This window comes from Biomphalaria glabrata, chromosome 14 (assembly GCF_947242115.1).
Source record: "Biomphalaria glabrata chromosome 14, xgBioGlab47.1, whole genome shotgun sequence".
Lineage (NCBI taxonomy): Eukaryota > Metazoa > Mollusca > Gastropoda > Planorbidae > Biomphalaria > Biomphalaria glabrata.
Window position 1 is genome coordinate 36,401,863 of NC_074724.1, and position 22,136 is coordinate 36,423,998.

At 37.3% G+C, this 22,136-nt stretch overlaps 1 protein-coding gene across 13 annotated transcripts in view; it reads left to right on the forward strand.

The window, feature by feature from the left end:
* LOC106061741 (kin of IRRE-like protein 1) overlaps window positions 1–22,136 on the forward strand; it is a 303,275-nt gene that overhangs the window by 268,657 nt on the left and 12,482 nt on the right. For all 13 annotated transcript variants that reach the window (XM_056009884.1, XM_056009883.1, XM_056009887.1 and 10 more), the window contains 5 exons: window positions 4,338–4,742; window positions 18,623–18,817; window positions 19,272–19,397; window positions 19,744–19,833; window positions 21,476–21,691. In XM_056009884.1, coding sequence (XP_055865859.1) covers window positions 4,364–4,742; window positions 18,623–18,817; window positions 19,272–19,397; window positions 19,744–19,833; window positions 21,476–21,691 — 1,006 coding nt within the window. In that variant the 5' untranslated portion in view covers window positions 4,338–4,363. The remainder of the gene's footprint in view (window positions 1–4,337; window positions 4,743–18,622; window positions 18,818–19,271; window positions 19,398–19,743; window positions 19,834–21,475; window positions 21,692–22,136) is intronic.

Consider the following 22,136-nt stretch of genomic DNA (forward strand, 5'->3'; position numbering starts at 1 on the left):
TTTTTAATGATTATCTTTTTTACGTTTTCATCAGTTTTAGCAGAGTCGGATCTGGAGGAAAAAATAATAATTGTCATAAATAAGCTATATTGTATTTTTTGTTAACCCCATCTCATGGAAGGCTTCAACATAGAAATAACCCTTCGATTAACTTGTTTTAACCGAGTACTACAATTCTTACTGTGGAGATTAACATTATTTACAAAATGTTGAATTTAATCTTAGAGGGAAAAGTTTTTAATTCCCTTGGGTCTAACTCTTCTTGTTTAAACCATTAGTACACTGGAAGGGTCTAAAAATAGCTGTCCGTGAACTGCCAAACTCTTGTCCCATGATTGCAGTGCGCCAGTGCAACACACCAAACTTCATCTGGAGCTTGTTTTTACATTCGCTTTAATATGACCTGAACAGGTATTCGCAGTTAACACCTTCGTCGAACACCACGCGCGCGTGCACACACACACACACACTCACACACATCCATCCGCCATTTTTGATACCTCTTTGACGAGCTTTGAAAGTGCGATGTGCCAAAGAAAGCTTCAGCGCCTCGTTACTCTTGACTTCACTTCCTGTTTCTGTCGTCGAGGGTATGATGGGAAAATTCTGTTGAGTTTGTCTCTCTTTTCTCCCCCACAAAATGTGTATTTTTCTTCGTTGTTTTGCTTTCAGGTAGAAATAGAGTTTTTATTTTTCTTGCTTTTCCCTTTGAAAGTTTTTGTTTTTCTTTGCTGGTGTTTGAGACGGTGACGTAGCCTATACAAAAGCACACATATTTTTCGAGTGCCTTTTTTTGTGTGTGCGTGAGCACCGTTATGACGTCATTAAAGGGATTACTCTCAAAGAAAACTAATCTATTTTTACGACGCTGACAGAAACACCACTGATGCTGGCACGTGACTTAATGAGATTTGGAGGTTGCTACTCTCTAATATAAAACTTGCTTTGACATGGAGTTTCTTTGTCCTCTGCTTAAAGAGAGTGTGGTGTGAATTGTTTTAAAAACTAGGAGCAGAGATTATAAGAGAGCTAAATATAGAATGGACCTTTTCTTTTTTGTGGCTTTTTTTTTTTTTTGGTGAGGAATGATTGAGACTTTAAGGTGAAATTTTAAAACGAGGCTGGGTATTACGTCATTTGGCAGCGAGAGTTACGTGCGAAGCGGTGTTCACGTCACGCTTCAGAGAGAACAGGTTGGGGGGAGATCAGGTGTGTTTCTTGTTGGCACCAAAGCTTGTTGGTTTGTTTGTTTTTGTTTGTCGAGTGTTTGTGTTCGCGTGGAACGAAACCTGAGCTGTGGAGAAAAGAAGGAAGAAAGAGAGAGAGAGAGAAAGAAATAGAGGTGGGTGGGGGAGTAGAAGAAATAAATAAATTGATAAAGAGAGAAACAGGGAGTGATAGATGGAAAACGAGAGAGACAGACAGAGACAGAGAGAGAGAGAAAAGGTGTTTAAAAAAATAATTCTGACAATGTAAAGTACGGTAACCGAGACATCATAGACTGTGTATTATATTAAAATATTATCTCCCTTACATACTGCATTTGAAAAATTCATACGTAGCGAAACTATCATCAATATTGGTTTCTATATCTTAATCTCGTTTAATTTTTCCAATCAAATAGGCCCACTAGTAGTTACTCTGTGGTCCAAGCACTATTGCATACAAATATTTAAAGGCTGTTTAAAAATGAATATTTGGTGTTTACTACAGTTTTTACTCAAACTCATGCAAATTAGATCAACCAAACAAATAGACCTATGTATCACTACTAACTAGGGATTAGAACTGAGTGGTTATGTTTACAGACATGCCAGAAACTACAAAAGAATTTCCTTACTCTTAAAATACATGATATAAGCAGCATATTAACAAAATGTAAAAGGTGCCTAATTAGATTTCAAATACTCTGATTAAAGTGAATATTGTCGAAGTTAAATTAATATATATCAATTGATGACAGTTTCAATGTTACACAATAGTGGCACCTCCTCGAGCACCAGTTTAAAGTTTTCTTAATGTTCTTAAAGTTTTCATAGCCAACTGATTCTGTTTTAAAATGGACAAGATCTGCTGTCAATTGTGGACTTCATCGTTTGAACAGAAGCTCTGAGTGTATAAACTGTGTATTGTGTCCATCACATCTCTGAAACAGTCTGGACGGATTTGCCAAAACAGTCACACAATAGTGTTATAACCATGACAAGTTTGGAGTCAAGACATCTAACACAGATGTTCGAAGTCAAGACATCATAGCCTGATGTTCGGAGTCAAGACATCATACCCTGATGTTCGAAGTCAAGACATCTTACCCTGATGTTCGAAGTCAAGACATCATAGCCTGATGTTCGAAGTCAAGACATCTTACCCTGATGTTCGAAGTCAAGACATCTTACACAGATGTTCGGAGTCAAGACATCTTACCCTGATGTTCGAAGTCAAGACATCTTACCCTGATGTTCGAAGTCAAGACATTTTAGCCTGAAGATTTGAAGCCAAGACAAAACAAAATGTTTGTTGAATTTTTTTCAAAAGTAACGCTTTCAGTATGTATCTCTACATACTAAACGCAAGTTAGTAGATCTAATTGAAACAGAAACATGAAACAAATTTGGAATTTTATTTTTAATTTTCAAGGGCAGACACACGCCGACATTTCTAATTTCTGCTTGAACTAGTCTCATCTATCTGTTTTGCTAACGCCATGGATTTGTTTTGTCTGGACATGCATGAAATGTGGCGCCAATATTTTTATATCCGGCACCGAAATTCCCCGAATACTGTCTGCTAAGATCTAAATAATTTCATGATTTTTTTTTTGGGCCACGGTGGGGGTTGGGGTAACATTCAGCCTGTTCTATTGATTTTAGTCTCCATTAAACAAACAAGGTACAGGATTGGTAGTGGTAGTCTATGTGTTGTATTGTTACACCAAGTTCCTGCCACGTAATGGCTAAAAATGCAGTAAAATAAAAACCAACTTTATTACACAGAAATTAAACATACGCCAACATTTAAACTTGACCACTTTACACTACCACCGCCATTCAGATTAGTGTATGTATGTTTGCATTAATTGTAGTGTAAGTCTCTGGAAATAAATGAGTACTAATTGTAGTATAGCCTGTGGCCTGTGGGCATTATTGTTTCAAAGATAAGGAAAGTGCCTGATAGCTGTAACTGATGGATGAGGTCCTCTACAGGGAACTCTCTGGAGTGATAATTACATGGGCGTCACCATAAAAAGTGGAGGCATGGTTGTCACAGAAGTGCTTCCTGGCTGATGGATGATGGGAATGAACATCAAGTTTTGGAGAGTGAGAGGTTTGGGAGGACTGAGAGAACCATAGGGAAGGAGAAAGCGAGCCGGATATTGATAAAGAAATAGAAAGAATGAATCTATGGGAATAACGTACGTGACGAGCCATGCAACGTCACATCCTGTGGGCAGCTTCTACCAATAGCTCGTTGCCACGTTGTACAGACCTGTGACGCGGCGATGAGCTATTGGTCTAAACTGCCCAGAGGTTGTGACGTTGCATTTTTTAACGTATGGCCTCGATTGAGTCAAATAGTTGAAGATATTTTTACCGATATTTAGAGATTCAGAAGTTGTAATGATATAAAAAAAATGTTACTATTGTTCAACAATGTCATATCGCTGCAATTCTCCTGAACTAATTGTTAGGGTCATGTGACTATGTCACGTGATCCTGTAGGCTCTAACTACATGACTTGATCAATACACTTGCAAGACAAAGAATGGTGACTAAGTAGTACAAAAGTACTAAAACTTGGACTGGATTCTTGTTTTCTTCTTATGAAAGATTCTTGCTAATTTTAAATGTATTTCTGTCACAGTTATGTAGATACACATTTTAAAAAGTTTAGAACATTGTTTGAAAACGATAGCTTCGTGTGTGTGAGTTCTTTTTCTGGAATATACTTTTGTGTTGTTATTGTGTTGTTGTTTTTTCAGAATTGATATCATTTTGAACCTTGACCTTTGACCTTTATAACCTTTTCATTACAAATATTACAAAGGATGTCTTACGTATACAGACAACAGACAAATTTGACCGTTTTTTTTTCCTTGCCTTATTAAATTAATGAATGGAATTTTTATTCTCGATAATAGAAACTAAATTTGTTATTGGTTTCATCGTAACGCGATACGTCGAGTGAAAATCAGGTTATGGTTTATTGTTGTTAGTGTGTTGTCTTGGTAATCTGTGTGTTCCTATCTGTGTGTATGTGTGTGTGTGTATCTTTTCTTTGCAGCTTTGTTTCGCTAACGTGGACACGTTTTTCACTTCTGCTTTTTTATTTTCTACCAGATCTCAGCACAACGACAGACGTTGTCATGGAAACCTTCGAGTACAGTGGTGACGTCCGGTCGCAAGGTGAAGACGACCCACTGCACCAGAGGCTGTGTCTTCACTCCAGCGGTGCTGGTGACCAGCACTACCCGAGTCTGGACAACGAACAGCTGCATTGCAGCTTCTTCCCACACCATCTCCAACTTCGCTTCCCAGCGACCTACATCAGCAACGAACCCTCGTGTACCAGGCAGCAAAACCTACAGCAGCAGATTCACCAGCATCACGTGACCAAATCCCGCCAAAAGACATTCGCCCAGAGACTCCTCCCATATCATTCAGTATTCCCGGGACTATTTAAATTTGTTCAGAGACAGACTTTGTTGGTCCTTGTGACCATGTTTGGAATTATTCTTACCGGTGGTAAGTACGCGGTACTGTGTCTTTGAGTGTCTTTGGCAAATGTGGTGCTCTGTGTCTTTAAGTATTTTTTGACAGTACTATGCTTTGTGTCTTTCTGTATTTTTTTAGAATGCGGAGCTCTCTGTCGTTGAGAGGAAAATTGTTTTGTGTCTTTGAGAGTACAGTGCTCTGTCTTTATATGTCTTAGAGAGTACAGTGCTCTGTGATTCATTGTGTCTTTGACAGTACAGTGCTCTGTGTCTTGGTGTCTTTGACATTATAGTGCTCTTCGCCTTCGTGTGTCTTTGACAGTACAGTTTTCTGTGTCTACATGTGTCTTTGACCAGTAGAGTGATCTGTGTCTTCGTGTGTCTTTGACAGTACAGTTTTCTGTGTCTACATGTGTCTTTGACAGTACAGTGCTCTGTGTCTTCGTGTGTCTTTGACAGTACAGTGCTCTGTGTCTTCGTGTGTCTTTGACAGTACAGTGCTCTGTGTTTACATGTGTCTTTGACAGTACAGTGCTCTGTGTCTTTGACAGTACAGTGCTCTGTGTCTTCGTATGTCTTTGACAGTACAGTGCTCTGTGTCTACATGTGTCTTTGACAGTACAGTGCTCTGTGTCTACATGTGTCTTTGACAGTACAGTGCTATGTGTCTTTGACAGTACAGTGCTCTGTGTCTTCGTGTGTCTTTGACAGTACAGTGCTCTGTGTCTTCGTGTGTCTTTGACAGTACAGTGCTCTGTGTCTTCGTGTGTCTTTGACAGTACAGTGCTCTGTGTCTACATGTGTCTTTGACAGTACAGTGCTCTGTGTCTTCGTGTGTCTTTGACAGTACAGTGCTCTGTGTCTACATGTGTCTTTGACAGTACAGTGCTCTGTGTCTTCGTGTGTCTTTGACAGTACAGTGCTCTGTGTCTACATGTGTCTTTGACAGTACAGTGCTCTGTGTCTACATGTGTCTTTGACAGTACAGTTTTCTGTGTCTACATGTGTCTTTGACAGTACAGTGCTCTGTGTCTTCGTGTGTCTTTGACAGTACAGTGCTCTGTGTCTTCGTGTGTCTTTGACAGTACAGTGCTGTGTGTCTTTGACAGTACAGTGCTCTGTGTCTACATGTGTCTTTGACAGTACAGTGCTCTGTGTCTTCGTGTGTCTTTGACAGTACAGTGCTCTGTGTCTTCGTGTGTCTTTGACAGTACAGTGCTCTGTGTCTACATGTGTCTTTGACAGTACAGTGCTCTGTGTCTACATGTGTCTTTGACAGTACAGTGCTCTGTGTCTTCGTGTGTCTTTGGCAGTACAGTGCTCTGTGTCTTCTTGTGTCTTTGACAGTACAGTGCTCTGTGTCTACATGTGTCTTTGACAGTACAGTGCTCTGTGTCTTCGTGTGTCTTTGACAGTACAGTGCTCTGTGTCTTCGTGTGTCTTTGACAGTACAGTGCTCTTTGTCTACATGTGTCTTTGACAGTACAGTGCTCTGTGTCTACATGTGTCATTGACAGTACAGTGCTCTGTGTCTACATGTGTCTTTGACAGTACAGTGCTCTGTGTCTACATGTGTCTTTGACAGTGCAGTGCTCTGTGTCTTCTTGTGTCTTTGACAGTACAGTGCTCTGTGTCTACATGTGTCTTTGACAGTACAGTGCTCTGTGTCATTTAGAATCACTTGGACATCGACGGTATCACAGTTTTGTTTAAATTGAGATCTTACCATCAGTACTATGAGACAAGACGTGTTCACACCAGTGGGACGTCACAAAGTCAGAGAGGAGTTGGGGAGAGGGTGGAACAAAAGTATGGGAGCCACCCCCCCCCCTTTCTCCTCTTTTACACTTTTTTTGTTTCTCTTGGTAAATCTTTTAAGCCCGAGTTGTGACCTGAGTTGGACTAACACAGGGGTTCTCAACCTGTGGGTCGCGACCCCCTTGGGGGTCGATTGACGATTTGCCAGGGGTCGCCTAAGACCATTGAAAATATGGATTGTTATTGTCTATTCTTCTATTGCTGTATGTTTGTGTGAAGGGTGGGGGGGTCGCGGTAGAGTGGGGGATTGTAAAAAGGGTCGCCGTGCATAAATGGTTGAGAACCACTGGACTAACACATTAGTAGAACGTACTGAAATGTCAACAACTGAGACTATCTTACATATTCTCTCTCTTTCTTTTATAATTTTCTAAGTTTGGATTCTCACTTTATTTTTTGATAAGTTTTATTCAGAAGTAAACTAGTTTCTTAGTGGGGTCGAAGTTCGATTGAAAATAAGTTGATCGTAAATAAATAAATTATTTTTATAACTCCTTACATTTCTCTTTGTTTTGTTTCCTACTCTCTCTCTCTCTCTCTCCTCATATTCTTTTTGTTTTTCTCTTTCTCTTTCACTATTTGTTTTCTTTCTTTTTCCATTCTCTTAATTTCTCTTCTTACTCTTTTATTTATTTCATTCTCTCTCTCTCTCTCTCTCTCTCTCTCTCTCTATTTTCTTCGTAACTCTTTTGTTTCACTGCAATCTCCTTCTATTGTTATTGTCAAACTTTCTTGATCCATTATTTTTATCTTTCTCTCTTCTTTTTTTTTCACTCGTTCCACCTTCTCTCTCTTTCTTTCCATGCTATCTCTCCATTGTTTATCTCTTTCTTTCTTTCTATCATGTTTTCCCCATGACTTTCCATTTAAATTCTTTCTCTCCTCCTCTTCTCTCTGTGTCTGGAATCTCTCCTTCTAACACTTGTTCTCTGGAATCTTTCACTCTCCATATCTTTTATGCTTTCCTTTCTTCTCTCTCTCTCTCTTTTCTCTCTCTCTCTCTCTCTCTCTCTCTCACTCTCTCCTTCTCTTTTATCCTCTGTATAAGTAACGTTGCATTAGCCATTAGTCCTGTAAAAGAGAGACTGTATCCCATCATGCATCTGTACTTCTGCAGGAAACTAATTAATAACCTTCACCTTTCAATTTGGAACCTAAATTAAGATATGAACTTTTTATGTGCCTCACTTGAAAAGCCAGGCTCAACTTTCAAGGCACGTGGGCAAACATGAACTTGCCCTGACTTGCTAGCCACTCAGATCGGCCCGTAGAAAGTGTTTGCGCGGGGGAGGGGGGGGAGGCGAAGACTCTTACCTTGATTAAATACACCTTCACTAATCAACGTCCACCCCCTACCCCCCGGCCGCCACCCCATAACGTGAGCTGCTTACGCTGCAACACAACAGATGGCGAGCGTATTTTGGTCACGTGGGCATGTGCATACATACAAACATTAAATATAAAACACGTGGTCAGATCTCACGCAACTTTCTCGGGCGCAAACAACAAGAGTTGGTGGGTGGAGGGGGGGGCGTGGCGCTGGGGGTCTGAGTTCAAAGAATTGAGATAAACTAGAGAGTTAGAAGCAAGTTCTCAACTTTGAATGATTACATGCGAGATAATGAAGTCTTTGCGCTAGGTCAAGGTCACTAGAGGGAAATAGAAGAAAAAAAAGTGGTATGGGGTGGAGGGAAAGAGGTGCTTAAAGAGAGAGGTAGGGAAAGAGAAGGAGAGACAGATAGAATAGGTTTAAAGACATGTTGAAAGGGAGGTAACAAATATAATGAAATTTTTAAAATCTTGACAATTTTCAGTTATCTTCCTTTTCTACTTAGACATGACTTAAGAGTTTCTTTAAGAGATAGATGAACAACTGGAATGATAAAGAAATTTCCTTGATGAATGCTTATGAAATAAAACTTTTATTTCCTCCCCCCCCCCCCCAACAGCAATATATCAGAACTACAGACAATGTTGAGGTTCTTTCATTTTTTTGACACGGTTTTGATCTGTGCAGGTCTTGAGATATCTGATTAGACTCATTCCCACCTGTTTCTTTCCCCACGTCACTTGTTCTTCTTTGCTTTAGAAAACACAAACTGTACAATTGTACAAACCATATAAGCTTTAGATAGATCTTTTAGAACCATTGCGTCCCGAATCCATGTCTGTAAACCAATTTAATACACCGAATGAGCTAACACAGTACGCATCTCTTAGTTACCACAGTAGACGTTTCTGATTTAACACTGTACACATCTCTGAGTTACCACAGTAGACGTTTCTGATTTAACACTGTACACATCTCTGAGTTACCACCGTAGACATCTCTGATTTAACACTGTACACATCTCTGAGTTAAAACATCACACATCTCTAGCATGCTGTGAACACATCCTCAAAGACGAGTTATAATAATGAAGAGAAATAGAGGGGGGGGGGGTACTTAATCATGATTAAGATTATTTTGTTGTTTTTTTTTTTTTCTTTTTTTTCTTTTATTGTTTTTATTTTCTATTTTGAATATTTTTTTCACGTCTAATTGATGAGATCTTAAGGCTACATGAAACTTTTTCTCTGCTAAAAACTCATCAATTCATAGATTAACTCATAGGTCAACTCATAGATCAACTTATAGGTCAACTCATAGGTCAAATCATAGGTCAACTCATAGGTCAAATCATAGGTCAACTCATAGGTCAAATCATAGATCAACTCATAGGTCAACTCATAGGTCAACTCGTATGTCAAATCATAGGTCAACTCATAGATCAACTCATAGGTCAACTTATAGGTCAATAATGTGTCATGACAATGTCATTGTAGTTACAATTGATCCAACTTGCAAGCTGTAAGACAACACGGCAGTGCTTATAAAATAACATTCCATCAAATAGTGTTTCTGTTCATTGTTCATAGTCCTCTGTGTTATGAAGCGTAGTTCAAGTCTTTTTTCTCTATGACTGCGCGAATAAAAGAATATCTCTCTTTGATTGCACTCAATCACATTTCACTTTCTGGTTCACTTTGAATGTACATTTGAAACAGATCTTACCAGTGCACCTTCTTCCCTGGTGCCGTCAGAGAATGAAATGGGTTGCCTGAATCAGTCAGGAAAACCACGACTTAGCAGAGTTTAAATCATTGATAAACATGCATGACTTGATTTACACATGAAATGAAAAATGAAAAACATAATTATCCCTTTTTTTTCTGTAATATACAAGAAGATAAGATAAGATCCTAATAATAAATTCTCACTCTCTGCCTGTGGAAAATTGACAAGCACTAGCCTATATAAACTTGTTCTTTAGATCACTGACTTATCCCATAAGCAGTATAAGAGGATTTTTAAAAAAACAACACATTCCAAATCAAATATGCATTTTTTTAATTATTTTTTTTTTTTTGTGAAAGGTAAATATTTTTTGTCTTATTACAAAATTGGTGTCGAAAATGTTAGTGTTTGTGTTTGTGTGTGTGTGTTTGGGAATGTATGTTAATGGATATCTTTTTAATGTTTTGGTGAATGCATGGGTTAATTTAATATAATGAAGCGCGAGATTCTCTTTTTTTCGACAGATACGAATTGGAGAATAAAAAATCTGCAGCTGTGTCTGCTCAAACAGATTGAAACGTTTTAGATAAATAAACACTGAATCTTTTTCAACGGATGTCGGCCATTGTTTTAACCTTTAACGCCATTTCGTCGACAGATGGCGCTGGAAGTGTGCACCGTTTGTTAAATAAGCCAATAACTTTCTTGCAACTTTTAGTCACGTGGCCTGAAGGAGCTGATCTCAAACGTTCACAATGTTTATATATTTCTGCAAAAACAAGTTGCACGTACAACATATTTGACATCTCCATTACAAAAGTAAATGTGCAACTTGTAGGCAAGATTGTAATCTTTCCTTTAACACGTGTGTGTCTAACTTGTAATGCTTATCTTTCTTAGCTCCCTTTCTCAATGCTCCGCCATTTTTTCCAGTGATCTATGGGAAAAAAAAAACAAGCAAATTATCTTTTAAAATTCTTTTATAAAAACAAAGCTTATAATCATCTTCTTTTTTGAAGTAACGTCTGTATTATATAAGATAAGATTATAAAAGGAAAAAAGCTCACAGTTTCTGCCATATCTCTCATAACTACAAGTTTTATCTCACCTTTTCTATGTAAAACAAAATTAATTAATCACCACTAATTAAATAAATGATTGGTTAATTTGTCGATTGATTCATGTATTGTGTTCTGCAGTGAATAATTGTACAAAGTTTCACCTTGATACGAGAATGTGAAGTGGGAGAAATAACTTGTACACAATTTGTACCAGACAGACCGAGTGAGTTGTAAAAAAACGACCCACGTCTTGATATCAGCATAAAATTATTTCACGTTCCACTTCCTGTATTTTATTTTCCTGCCATGTAGGACCTATTAACGATAGCTCACAAATCATCATTTATATTCAAAGATTCAAAAGAATCTGGCCATGAAGATGCCGAAACATGATAACACCGAAAATAGATACAAGAAAGAGCGATCTTTTAGGAGACGGATGCCTCCAATCAACACCAGTGATATATATATAATCTTTATTAGCCACAAGGAAATGTGTTTTTAATCAGTGCATTGCACCAAACAAAACATTTTTACTTAGAAAACAAAATAAACCTTCACTCCAGATCCATTTAGTCTTTCTAAGCTGACAAGCTTCCTCTGTCGGAGAACTTTCAGTAAAGGGACACGACTCTTGGTGGGAAAAGTAGATATCTCTTTCGGCTCTTACTTCCCTTGCACATTGAGGAAATGCATTTTTTTTTCCGCATTGGTTTTCTGTGCACCTCAGATGTCAAAGTTGAAGAGGGGAGAGGTCAAAGCTGACAGTTTAGTGAGCGGCCCTCCAGTTGGGCAATATTTCTTGCCACCCCAAGCTCTGGTGGTCTAATTGAAATTGAAAGCCTCTTTAATTTTAATACTTTCCAGGTGTTCCGTGCTTTCTAGAGGCTTCTGTACATCCACTTTATAATTATGTCTGGCAAACAGTTGACCATTGGTCAATTAGTGTAAAATAGTTTCTGATGTCTAGTGTACACGTACGTTTAAAAATACATCGACAATTCATTCCAAATGAACGAAACATGATTTTGCTTCAGATTTAAAGAGACTATAAGATTGATGAGGAGGCGCTGTGGCTAAGCGGTAAAGCGCTTGGCTTCCAAACTGGGGTTGGGGTTCGAATCCTGGTGTTTGAGTCCACCCAGCTCAAATGGGTACCTGACAATAGTTGTGGCAAAAGTAAAGGCGGTTGGTCGTTGTACTGGTCACATGACACCCACGTTAACCCTTGGCCATAGAAACAGATGACTTTTACACCATCATAAGATCTGAAAGAGGAACTTTACTTTTACTTTATAAGATCTGATGACAAATCTGAAGACAAGAGAAAGGAGAGAGCGAGGAAAACAGGGAGAGCGAGAGAGAGAGAGAGAGAAACAGAGACAGAGAATAGACAGGGGCTTTCTTGAAAGATCTCCCAGGGGCGTCATCTTCCCCTCCAGGGCCTTGTTGTATCTGGATGTATCATAAACATATCACATCCTAACGTATTTGTTATTTTTATATTAGTAGTAATTCAATCAACAAAGCAAACCTGTAGACTGAAGAGTGGATCCGTGAGATCAATATTTCAAACAAAACGTTAAAGCTTATATTTATGATATATGTATAAAAATGTACGTTTCGTGAGTCACAATGGACTGCACTAGAAAGAAAGGCTTGGACCAAGTGAGACATGTTGATTGAAGCATATGATATAATCTTGCTTGGCGACGTCATGGAGTACTCCAGGTCAGTCTGACATTTCAGGTTTCCTGTCGAGTGAAGGATACAGATCTGAACATTCCCCCCCCCCCCCATACCTCACCAGGCCCTGGGTTGTATCTGGTCATATCATAAACAGACATCAACTGTGAAGTTTTTACACTGGCGCAGTGGGATATAAAAATTGGGCACTTTTGTTGGAATACATTGGGGGCGGGGGGGGGGGGGAGGGGAGGAGTAAGCGTAGACCCGGAGGAGATCCTCCATCGTTGTGCACAACTCGTACAGATCACATGACATCTATAATTGACTGTATCTTAGGAAGGTAATAAGTTTAAAATTGACAAGACAATAATTAAACTTTTGTAAACAGCGACCATTAGTAGTCTTTTACCTTTGCCAACACCTGCTGGTGTGGTATGGTAAGACTTCAATTGCACAAAGACATTGATTTAATAGACTAATTTTTAAAAAAAAAGATTCTCATAACAACCAAGAACAGCTTGAATAACTATTTATCTTTTTCTTCTTATAACATACAGCGTTACTTCTACAAAGTCCTACGTGTGTTCCTAGGCCAATACCTTTACATTACACACAAACAAAACCTAATAAAATACCCAGAAAGACACAAAGATAAAGGCACATTCCTCGTCCCATTCGCTAGGACAAGTTTGTACAAATGCTCCTTCTTCCCTAGTGCTATTAGAGCATGGAATGGGTTGCCTGAGCTAGCCAGGAAAACCACTGACTTGGCAGAATTTAAGTCATTGGTTAACATGCATGACTAGATGCATTCCGCGTAGGACGTAGGCCTAATCATCTTTTTTTTTTTTTTTGAAGTAACGTCTGCATTTTATAATATAAGATAAAACTTTCATCAGAACTAGAGGAAGCTGTCGGCTTCTTGGCATTAAAGGGAAACTCCCATAGTTTGGGCACTTTTTTTTATACCGGTATGTGTTCTTTTTATTTTATTTTCAATAGTAATTTAGTAATTGATGTTTTTCTGGCGTAATTTTTATGCGAATCCATAACGGTCAGATTTACACCGAGTTTCTTTGCGACGTCACATAAACCTATTAATTTAATAAATTGACAACGGAAAATCATTCAGTAAAGTTTACAACTAGTTTGAAAAAAAAATAGAACTAGGCCTATGCATTAAGATCTAGATCTTATAAGCAAAGAAAAAAATACATGTGAAGAGTAGATCGACATGCTTGACTAACCATGCAGTGTGTATTTTCTCGCCTGACCACTCAACACACAACAAACACTATTACTTGGTTGTCTTGTCATTACTGACCACACGTAGCTTAGGCCAGCTTTACACTGACCAGTTTGGTACAGTCAGTCGGACACACGATCTAATTTTTTTTGGGGGGACAGGAAGGGGTGTAGATGAAAAAGTTGCTTTTTTTTTTTCTCGAGTTGTTTGCAGAGTATTTCTATTTGATCAAATAAATAGGTGGGCTAAACGGGTCAACCTATTGTCATACTCTAGTAAACTAGTTGTATTTTTGTGGCTAAATAAGAATACGATGGGAACATCCTCCAAGTTTAAACATAGGTGTAAATCCAATCCACTATATCCGTAATACCCCACTATTGTTGTATGCCTAACAAATTGTGAGCTCGTTTCGTGTCTGTGTGTAAACTGAATCAGTCCTTCTAGATGAAGATATGAGAGTCGTATTTTCTAGTCTTTGAAAGGGAGGCTACTTCATGTACTCAATGGTATCACTTGAGAGGAAACAATAAAACAAACTTTGCCTATAATTTATTTAAAAAGAAATGCATAGAAAATACTTTTTTTTTTAATCTTATATATGGGGGGAAAAAGCAAAATACAGCCACATCTCTCAATGATGTAAGATATTCCTTTTCTATATGAAAAAATTAATTAATAACATTTAATTAGCTAATTGGCAAATTTTTTTGATGAGCGTCATGTTTTGATGAGGACAATAAATAACTGTACAAAGTGTCATCTCGACCCAAGAATTGGAAGTGGAGGAAATAACAATGTACAGTTGTACACTATGTGTACTAGACAGATGTAGTCAGCTGTACAAGATGGTCATGTTTATTGCATTTCCTTTTGCGAACTATTTTCTTTCCATGGCAAACAAACATATCAAAACCAAGCAGACAACTATTAAATTAAATTAATTCTGTCAGACGAGCTCAATGCAGACGAGGTATCTATATCATTGCAGACTTTCATTGTCACGTGACTTTGAGGGTCGACACCACACGTTCTGCTACCAATTGACGCCCGACAGCACACGTTCTGCTACCACTTGACGCCCAGGTCCTTATTTACCCAGAGCTTTGTACAAATGGGCACAATTTACTTTTGGCTTGTAATTGTTACCGGAAACAGACGCAGCAATTGTTTATCATGAACGCTAAACATAGTAAGATTAACTCCCTTGACTTGCGTACGTCTGAGCTATAAATACGCTGAACCAAGTTTGTTGTGGAAGTCAGTTTTCATTTTTTTTTTCTGGTCTTTATATTTATTATTATTAACTCGGAAGTAATTTATTGGATACTCTTTATATTTAAGTCTAAAAATTGAGTTATGCCTTAGTAGGGCTTATGTGCCAGAGGCGTACCTAGCAATATGTGGGTGGGCGCTGCACGGGGCATCAAGTGGTGAGGGTCATCAAACTTTCAACTGCATGCCTTAAACAGTTGAATAAAGATCCCGAATTATCGGTCTTCGTCTGAAAAGGCATTGCCTCATAAGACCGATCAATTGAATCGGAGCTCTTTAACACAGCGGTTCTCAACCTTTTTAGCTCGACGACCCCTTTTTACAATCCCCGAATCTTCCACGATCCTTACCCACCCACCCACACACACAGCAATAGAAGAATAGGCAAAAACAATCCATATTTTCGATGGTCTTAGGCGACAGCTGGCAAGGGGGTGGCGACCCAAAGGTTTGGAACCCCTGCTCTAACACAACAGGTCCTTAATTTAAAAATAAGGAGCAACGAAGAATATCGCTAAAGATTGAAATCCATTCGAGTGACAAAGTTTTCTCGATTACTTCCCCTGAAGTTTACAGGCTGCTAAATATGTAGTCAATGTCGTAATGTTTCTATTGATACTCTGGACCTTTAGACTTCAATGTACCGTTTGGGCGTCCCTACCTAACCCCCGCAATTAGCAATTGGTGCGTAGGCTGAAACCCGTTAGAAAAGATATTGTTGAAACTTTGGAAACATTGATGGGCATTTGTATCCTGCTAATAGCTGGAGCCAGAAGGAAGGTTATTATTAGCTATAGCTTTTGTGTTTTACATCGGGTTGCAATGTATTTTGTTCACTGAAGTTAACAATTTATTTCGACAAAATCTTTCTTTATCTACTGTTCCACGCCAGAAAAAAGAAATGGCTTCTCTATGCCGTTTATTGCGACCTACATGATGACGCTGAACATATTGAGCTCCACCCCGAGGTTAAAGCTTCTTTAATTTGTATTTTCCTTTTTCCTTATAACTTAAAAATGCAATCTTACACTATTGTCTTCTCCTTACCAGCTAATAGTTTAGTTTATCTGCCCCTGCTTTTCGTTTTCCCTTGTCTTTATTTATCTCCCCTTGCTTATGCGGCCACCCAAACTTGATATTAAAATCATTAATCCGAAACATACACCCACAAATTTCGTTCAGATTGAGGATGCTGCCATTAATTATACCTCAACATCTCCCAACCTGGCAAGTTTATAGACTTTTGGCCAGTGAGTGATCTTGCCAGGTTTATTGTTAGTGTTCGAAGCCAACTGTGTAACTTATTGCTTGTTTCTGAAGCTTAACAATCTGGCCTCGTTGACTGCATGTGTTGGGTCAGTGATTCTCCAAAGTGGTCTATTTAGATTTTAGACCCCCAGAGGTCTACGAAAATTTCCAATGGGTCTACGAAAATAAAAATAAAAAATTGGGGGATCTATGAGATGTCCATGGGGGTCTAGGATAATGGGTTTTATTAAAGCAAGTAGAGAGTTTAATTTTCACATTCCATTAATGTAATTATTTCATACACCAATATAGCCTATGATTTGTACCTCAGTTAATCCTTTAAATATTTATCCTGTTATTCAAACGAAAAATCGTATTTAATTTCAATACTTATTTAAATAGATTAATTGTTTCTACATGTAACTAATGTTTAACAAAAAGAAAGTGCCTTTTTATGACGATATGAAACCAATTACACTGGAGGATCATTTGAGACGATGTCGCCCTGATAAAAAAAGAGAAAGGTTTGAACAACTTTCAAACACTCAAAGATAAAGTTCAGAATAGACCAACAAAATCTCTCTTTAACATCATATAGAGGATATAATGGTTTGTGAGCGTCTTACGAGATCTCTTTATTTATACCCAAATACGGCAAACACTATAGGTAAAACATTGGTATCAGCCGTTGAAGTAGTTTTAAAAAACTGTTTTACACAAACCTACATCTGATATTATTAAACGAATGTCTTTAAGCAACAGTTCCAGAGCACATCGTGGCATGAGTTATAACATTCAAAGTTCGTTATGTAATTCTTTGCAAAAGACATTTACAGTATGGGATCAGCTTTTGCTGCAAACTACCTAAGGGTCGCCGGCTCCTTATTTTTCCTCTTCCTCAGGGTTGACACACGAAACATTTCCCATGTTTGGGTATAGCTACAAGGCAGCAGAGGTTTGAATTTAGTTTTCCTTCTGCTAGGTGGGTTGCTAGCCAAGACTATTGAGTGCCTCCTGCCTAAAGCTTACTGGTTAATGTTAATGAAAACAGTTCCGCGGAACCAATATTTGAGCCACACGTCAAAGATTAAGAAACTGCACTTTGCCAAAATTTACAATGATATTTAAGGCCAATTAATTAATTAATTTATGTTTAATATTTGAAGGACTACTTCTTAAAACAACAAATTCTTATATGAAACATACTATCCTTAGCGATGGATGATGTACCTTCAAAAAAAAAATCCAGTGTGTTTGGTGATTCCAGTTATACATCATTTGTTATTTTAAATTTGAATTTGATTAATAAAAAAGATAAATCTCTAGCTTAGAATGTAGCTTTACTTTTTAACTCTTCGACTCACTACAGTTAAAATTACTTTAAAAAAATGCAATATAGCCTAAGTTGAGCCCTGGGTCTACCGAAAAACAGAAAATATGGCAAGGGGTCTACGAGACAAAAAAGTTTGGGAACCACTGTGTTAGGTGAACCAAGCCCAGAAATAAAATGACCCCTTAAAGTCATTTGGCACTAGACGTGCATGTAAAAGCAGGTTTATGTTGCCTCAACAGGGGCAACGCAGAAGTACACCTTCTCTGGCCAGCTCTGTAAAAGTTAACAGCCCATCTGTTTGGTGTTACACTACTGTTGGCTCATTAAAAACCCCAGATGCTCGCGTGATTAAAAACACATATTCACAAGACAGATAAAAAGCGGAAACATTTGTTTCCACATTGCATCAAATTGTAGCAATATCTACAGACGGGTTGAACTGATGGAAATGTTTACATTGTTCAGCTTGTAAGACGTATTAATGAACGCTAGAAATCTCATCTGTTCAGTATTTGTCTATTCTACTCCATTCTTTTCTATGTCTACTCATTTTATTCTTTAGATCTAGATCTAATTGATTGACTCAAAAGTCAAGTACTGAAGTAGCAATGGACCCCATTCACCAATCGTAGACAAATAACATTTAGCCACGTGGTGCTCTATCTCTTCTATATAATTTACGATCTCATGTTTAATTCATGATGGTTGTCACGTGACAGTTTATTTCGTTGTTTTATCAATAAGATCACGTGACTAAATGCTGTTTGTCTACGATTGGTGAATGAGGTCCAATGAATTAGGCTATGCAAATGATAAAACACCGAACCATAATCTTCAAATACAAAAACAAAATCCAATAAAATACTCAGAAAGACACAGGGATAAAGGCACATTCCTCGTTCCATATGCTAGGACAAAATTTTACAAGTGTGCTCCTTCTTCCCTAGTGCATGGAATGGGTTGCCTGGGCCAGCCAGGAAAACCAGTGACTTGACATCTTTTGTTTTTTTTTGTTTGTTTTTTTTAAAGTAATGTCTATATTATATTAGATAAGATGATGATAAGATAAGATGATTCAGAATTTTGTTTTTTGGGTGGGGGAGGGATTTTTCTGTGAATATAATGTCTAATCATTGTGTGACCAGTACATAATGTGTACATAATACATTTTGTGTTTCCACAGTTCAATGTCAACAGATGAGATTTGTTGTGCAGCCCTTCAATCGGTCAGTAGCTGAAGGCTGGACGGCTGTCTTGAACTGTACGGTGGCCAACAGGGAAGGAACTGTAACTTGGACCAAAGGCGGTTTTGGGTTGGGAGTGGAGAGACATTTACCTGGCTTTGACCGCTACTCCATGATTGGATCAGAGGAAAGAGGTCAGTGCACGTCTATATATATAGTTTCGTCCATCGTGGTTCAATAATGACCACTTTGTCATCCAGGGGGCTGAGGGCTTTGCACAGGAGTTTTATGCCTCCTCATGTGGCTGGTGAGACTTATGTGAGCCCGGAATGTTCGGCCGCACACTGGGCAGGTTATTCCAGCTGGAGCTAGTGAGTGGCTGAGTAATAGGAAACTTTCATGTCTTTCAAAATGTTCTTTATCTCTCTTTATTGTGCTTTGTGAAACTGTGTCTGTGGGTTTAACTTTGTTGGAACACAAGGGTCTAATTTTGTTGAATCATACATACATACATACATAACATTACATAGTTTTTAGTCTTTACTTGTTTTGAACCTTAAGCACTATTTTTAAAACTGGGTCTAAGAAAATCTTTAACCCTCTGAAACAAACATTATTGATTGTATACTTTTGTTGATTTTTCACTAGGTGAATATAATCTTCAAATTCAAGATGTCACCATTGATGATGAAGACAATTTTGAGTGTCAGGTGGGGCCTTCTACTAAGTACCCCACAGGTCTGCGAAGCCAGCCAGCATACTTATCTGTGATTGGTAGGTTATCATCTCTTCAGTGTTCTAGGTTATTGTATTTTAAAAAGAGTGTTTAAATAATTATATGTTTTTTTTTCCTCAAATTAAATTATGTATTCATTCCCTCCCCTTACACTGTGTTTTAAGGAAAACTATCCATAAATATTCTTAAAATGAGAAACAAACTCTTCAAACACTAAAGTATTATTGCAAGATTGTTTTATAATAAAGTGAAGAAAAAAAAGCAAACACAGTTCTCAATCATTGAAAGAATTTATTCGTGTATTGTTTATGTCATCGCACAACAATGTATATTCCTTGCACTATCTGCTGGTGTGCCTGAATCCTGTTTGGTATTATTTGACAGTGCCCCCTGAGAGACCATCTATTATCAATGCTCCTACCATTGCTGTAGTGTTGAATAGACCAAGCAACATAACATGCAGAGCTGACAGAGGTAAGACTTTCTCTTTAGTTATTGAAGCCCCAACTTGTTCATTTAGATGGAGACAAAATATCAAATCATTATATTTCTCCTAGACAAAATATCAAATCATTATATTTCTCCTAGAGAAAAATATCAAATCATTATATTTCTCCTAGAAAAAATATCAAATCATTATATTTCTCCTAGAGAAAAATATCAAATCATTATATTTCCCCTATTTTTGAAGCAATGAAAGATGTACTTGAAGTTCAAATGAATGAAAACACTCCAAGGGTGGCTAATGTTTAAAAGCTTAATTTTTTTAATTGAAACAAATGAATGGAACCATAATGAGATTTCTTTGTATGTTTATCTTATTTAAAGCTTTTTTTTTATTGTCCACTAATGCAAAGAAACTTAAAGGCCCTATTTAGTCCTAGAGATTCATTGCTATGACAACTAGCCAGACTACATTTGGCTACATTTGAACTAGTCTTAGATCAGTTTTGTAGTAATTTTCATTACCATTTCACTACTTCCTGACATATAGATATCTACCAGCATTTTGACACTGAAATTGTTTTTAGATTTCAAACCTAGATTCTTATACTTTGTAAGTTTTAGATCTCTATTAACAGATTTGAGTGCACATTGTAGTCCTACATGATGTTTGTGGGTAGTAGTGTTTCAGATTTTTTTTTAAATTTCATTTACTTGCACTGGACCATTGTCTTGCAAAATAAATAATAAAGTGTGGAAAGCAATGTTGATCACTTCTTCAGTTTTGAAGGAACATCTTTAATTTACAAGATACGATCATGTCAAATAAGACTTTGAAAGTTAAGGAAAAATAAACAGTAACAAAAATGAAGCATGTAATTATCTCCCTTGCTTTCAAAGACAACTAATGGAAACCTCTGCACCCTACAATACATTTTGTGCAATGATCTCATAATAGTTGTATACAATAGTAAACTGAATCAGAATTTCTACAGATAATGAAAGAATATATAAATCTCTATGCCAGTGAAATTGACTCTTGAACTGATGGCACTCGCTATTAAAGTATATTTTATTATAGCACTTTTAAAGTATTTACTAGGGACAATAAATAACCAAAGAAAAGGAAAAGAATACCAAGAAATACCTAGATCTTGAAATCAATTTGAAGTCTTGCATTACACATGACCAATCATTATAATCATATGCCTCAATAGCAATCAAGGCTTAGATCATCAGCTATATAGACCTGTACATCTCCAACTGAAAGTTTGCTTATTAAATGAAATTACAGATGAAAGGAAAGTTATCATATATGATACAGACATTCCTTCAAAAAGAAGATAATTAAATCCTATGTGTATCTGTCTGTTATATCTGATGCATATTAATTGGAGACTTAAACTCTATATAGTTGATTCCGCTGACCTTTTTCATGTTTTAAAACCACTTGGAGAGACTGAGCATTTATACAAATTGGTCCTAGCTTATGTTTATTTATTTTTGTAACTTAACTGACTATTTTATTAGGCTGGTTTTTTTTTGGTGTCTGCAAGTTAGGGTTCAATTTTTTATTCATTATTACTGCATTTAAGTTCATTGTTTTTACTAATGATGTTACGCTAGTCCAGTGTGCCAAAAATCTTTATGTTAATGAACTTTTTTTTTCAAGGTAAGCCTGCAGCCCAGATCACCTGGCACTTAAACTCTCAGAGATTGACCCATGGGGTCAATGTCTACACTCAGATGAATGGAAAATACATAGACACTATAGGTGTACTGTCCTTTAATGCCACAATGGCAGACCTTGGTCAGACGATTGAATGTCAGGCTATCACTGAGTTCATGGAGACTCCATTCAGGACCAGCGCCAAGTTGAATGTTTACTGTAAGTGATTTAAAATAGACTATTTTATTTCATATCGAATCCATTTTTAGATGTTAATGAAAGATATTGTTGGGTTTGACATTGACCTGTTCCAAACAGCTAGCCCCGTTTATCTATGTAATTATTTTATAAAACTTTATACATAAACTTAAATAAATCTCAGAAAACTTTTTTAAACAAAAGTTTATCTCAATAAACAATACCTTCTGGTTACATGTGACTTGACTGTGCTCTATAAGTGTTCATCATAAAATAAGAATACTCTATGTCCTGTCAATAAAAAATAATATATCCAAAGTTGACATGGTTACCTCTCTAGAAGTGCATTGTAACTAATGACTAATCTATCTGTCATAACAAAATAATTCTTTACTAATTAGCTTTTAAACAAAGTAGCCCTATAATATACAATAATCATTACTTTAAATAAAATGTATTTTTAAAT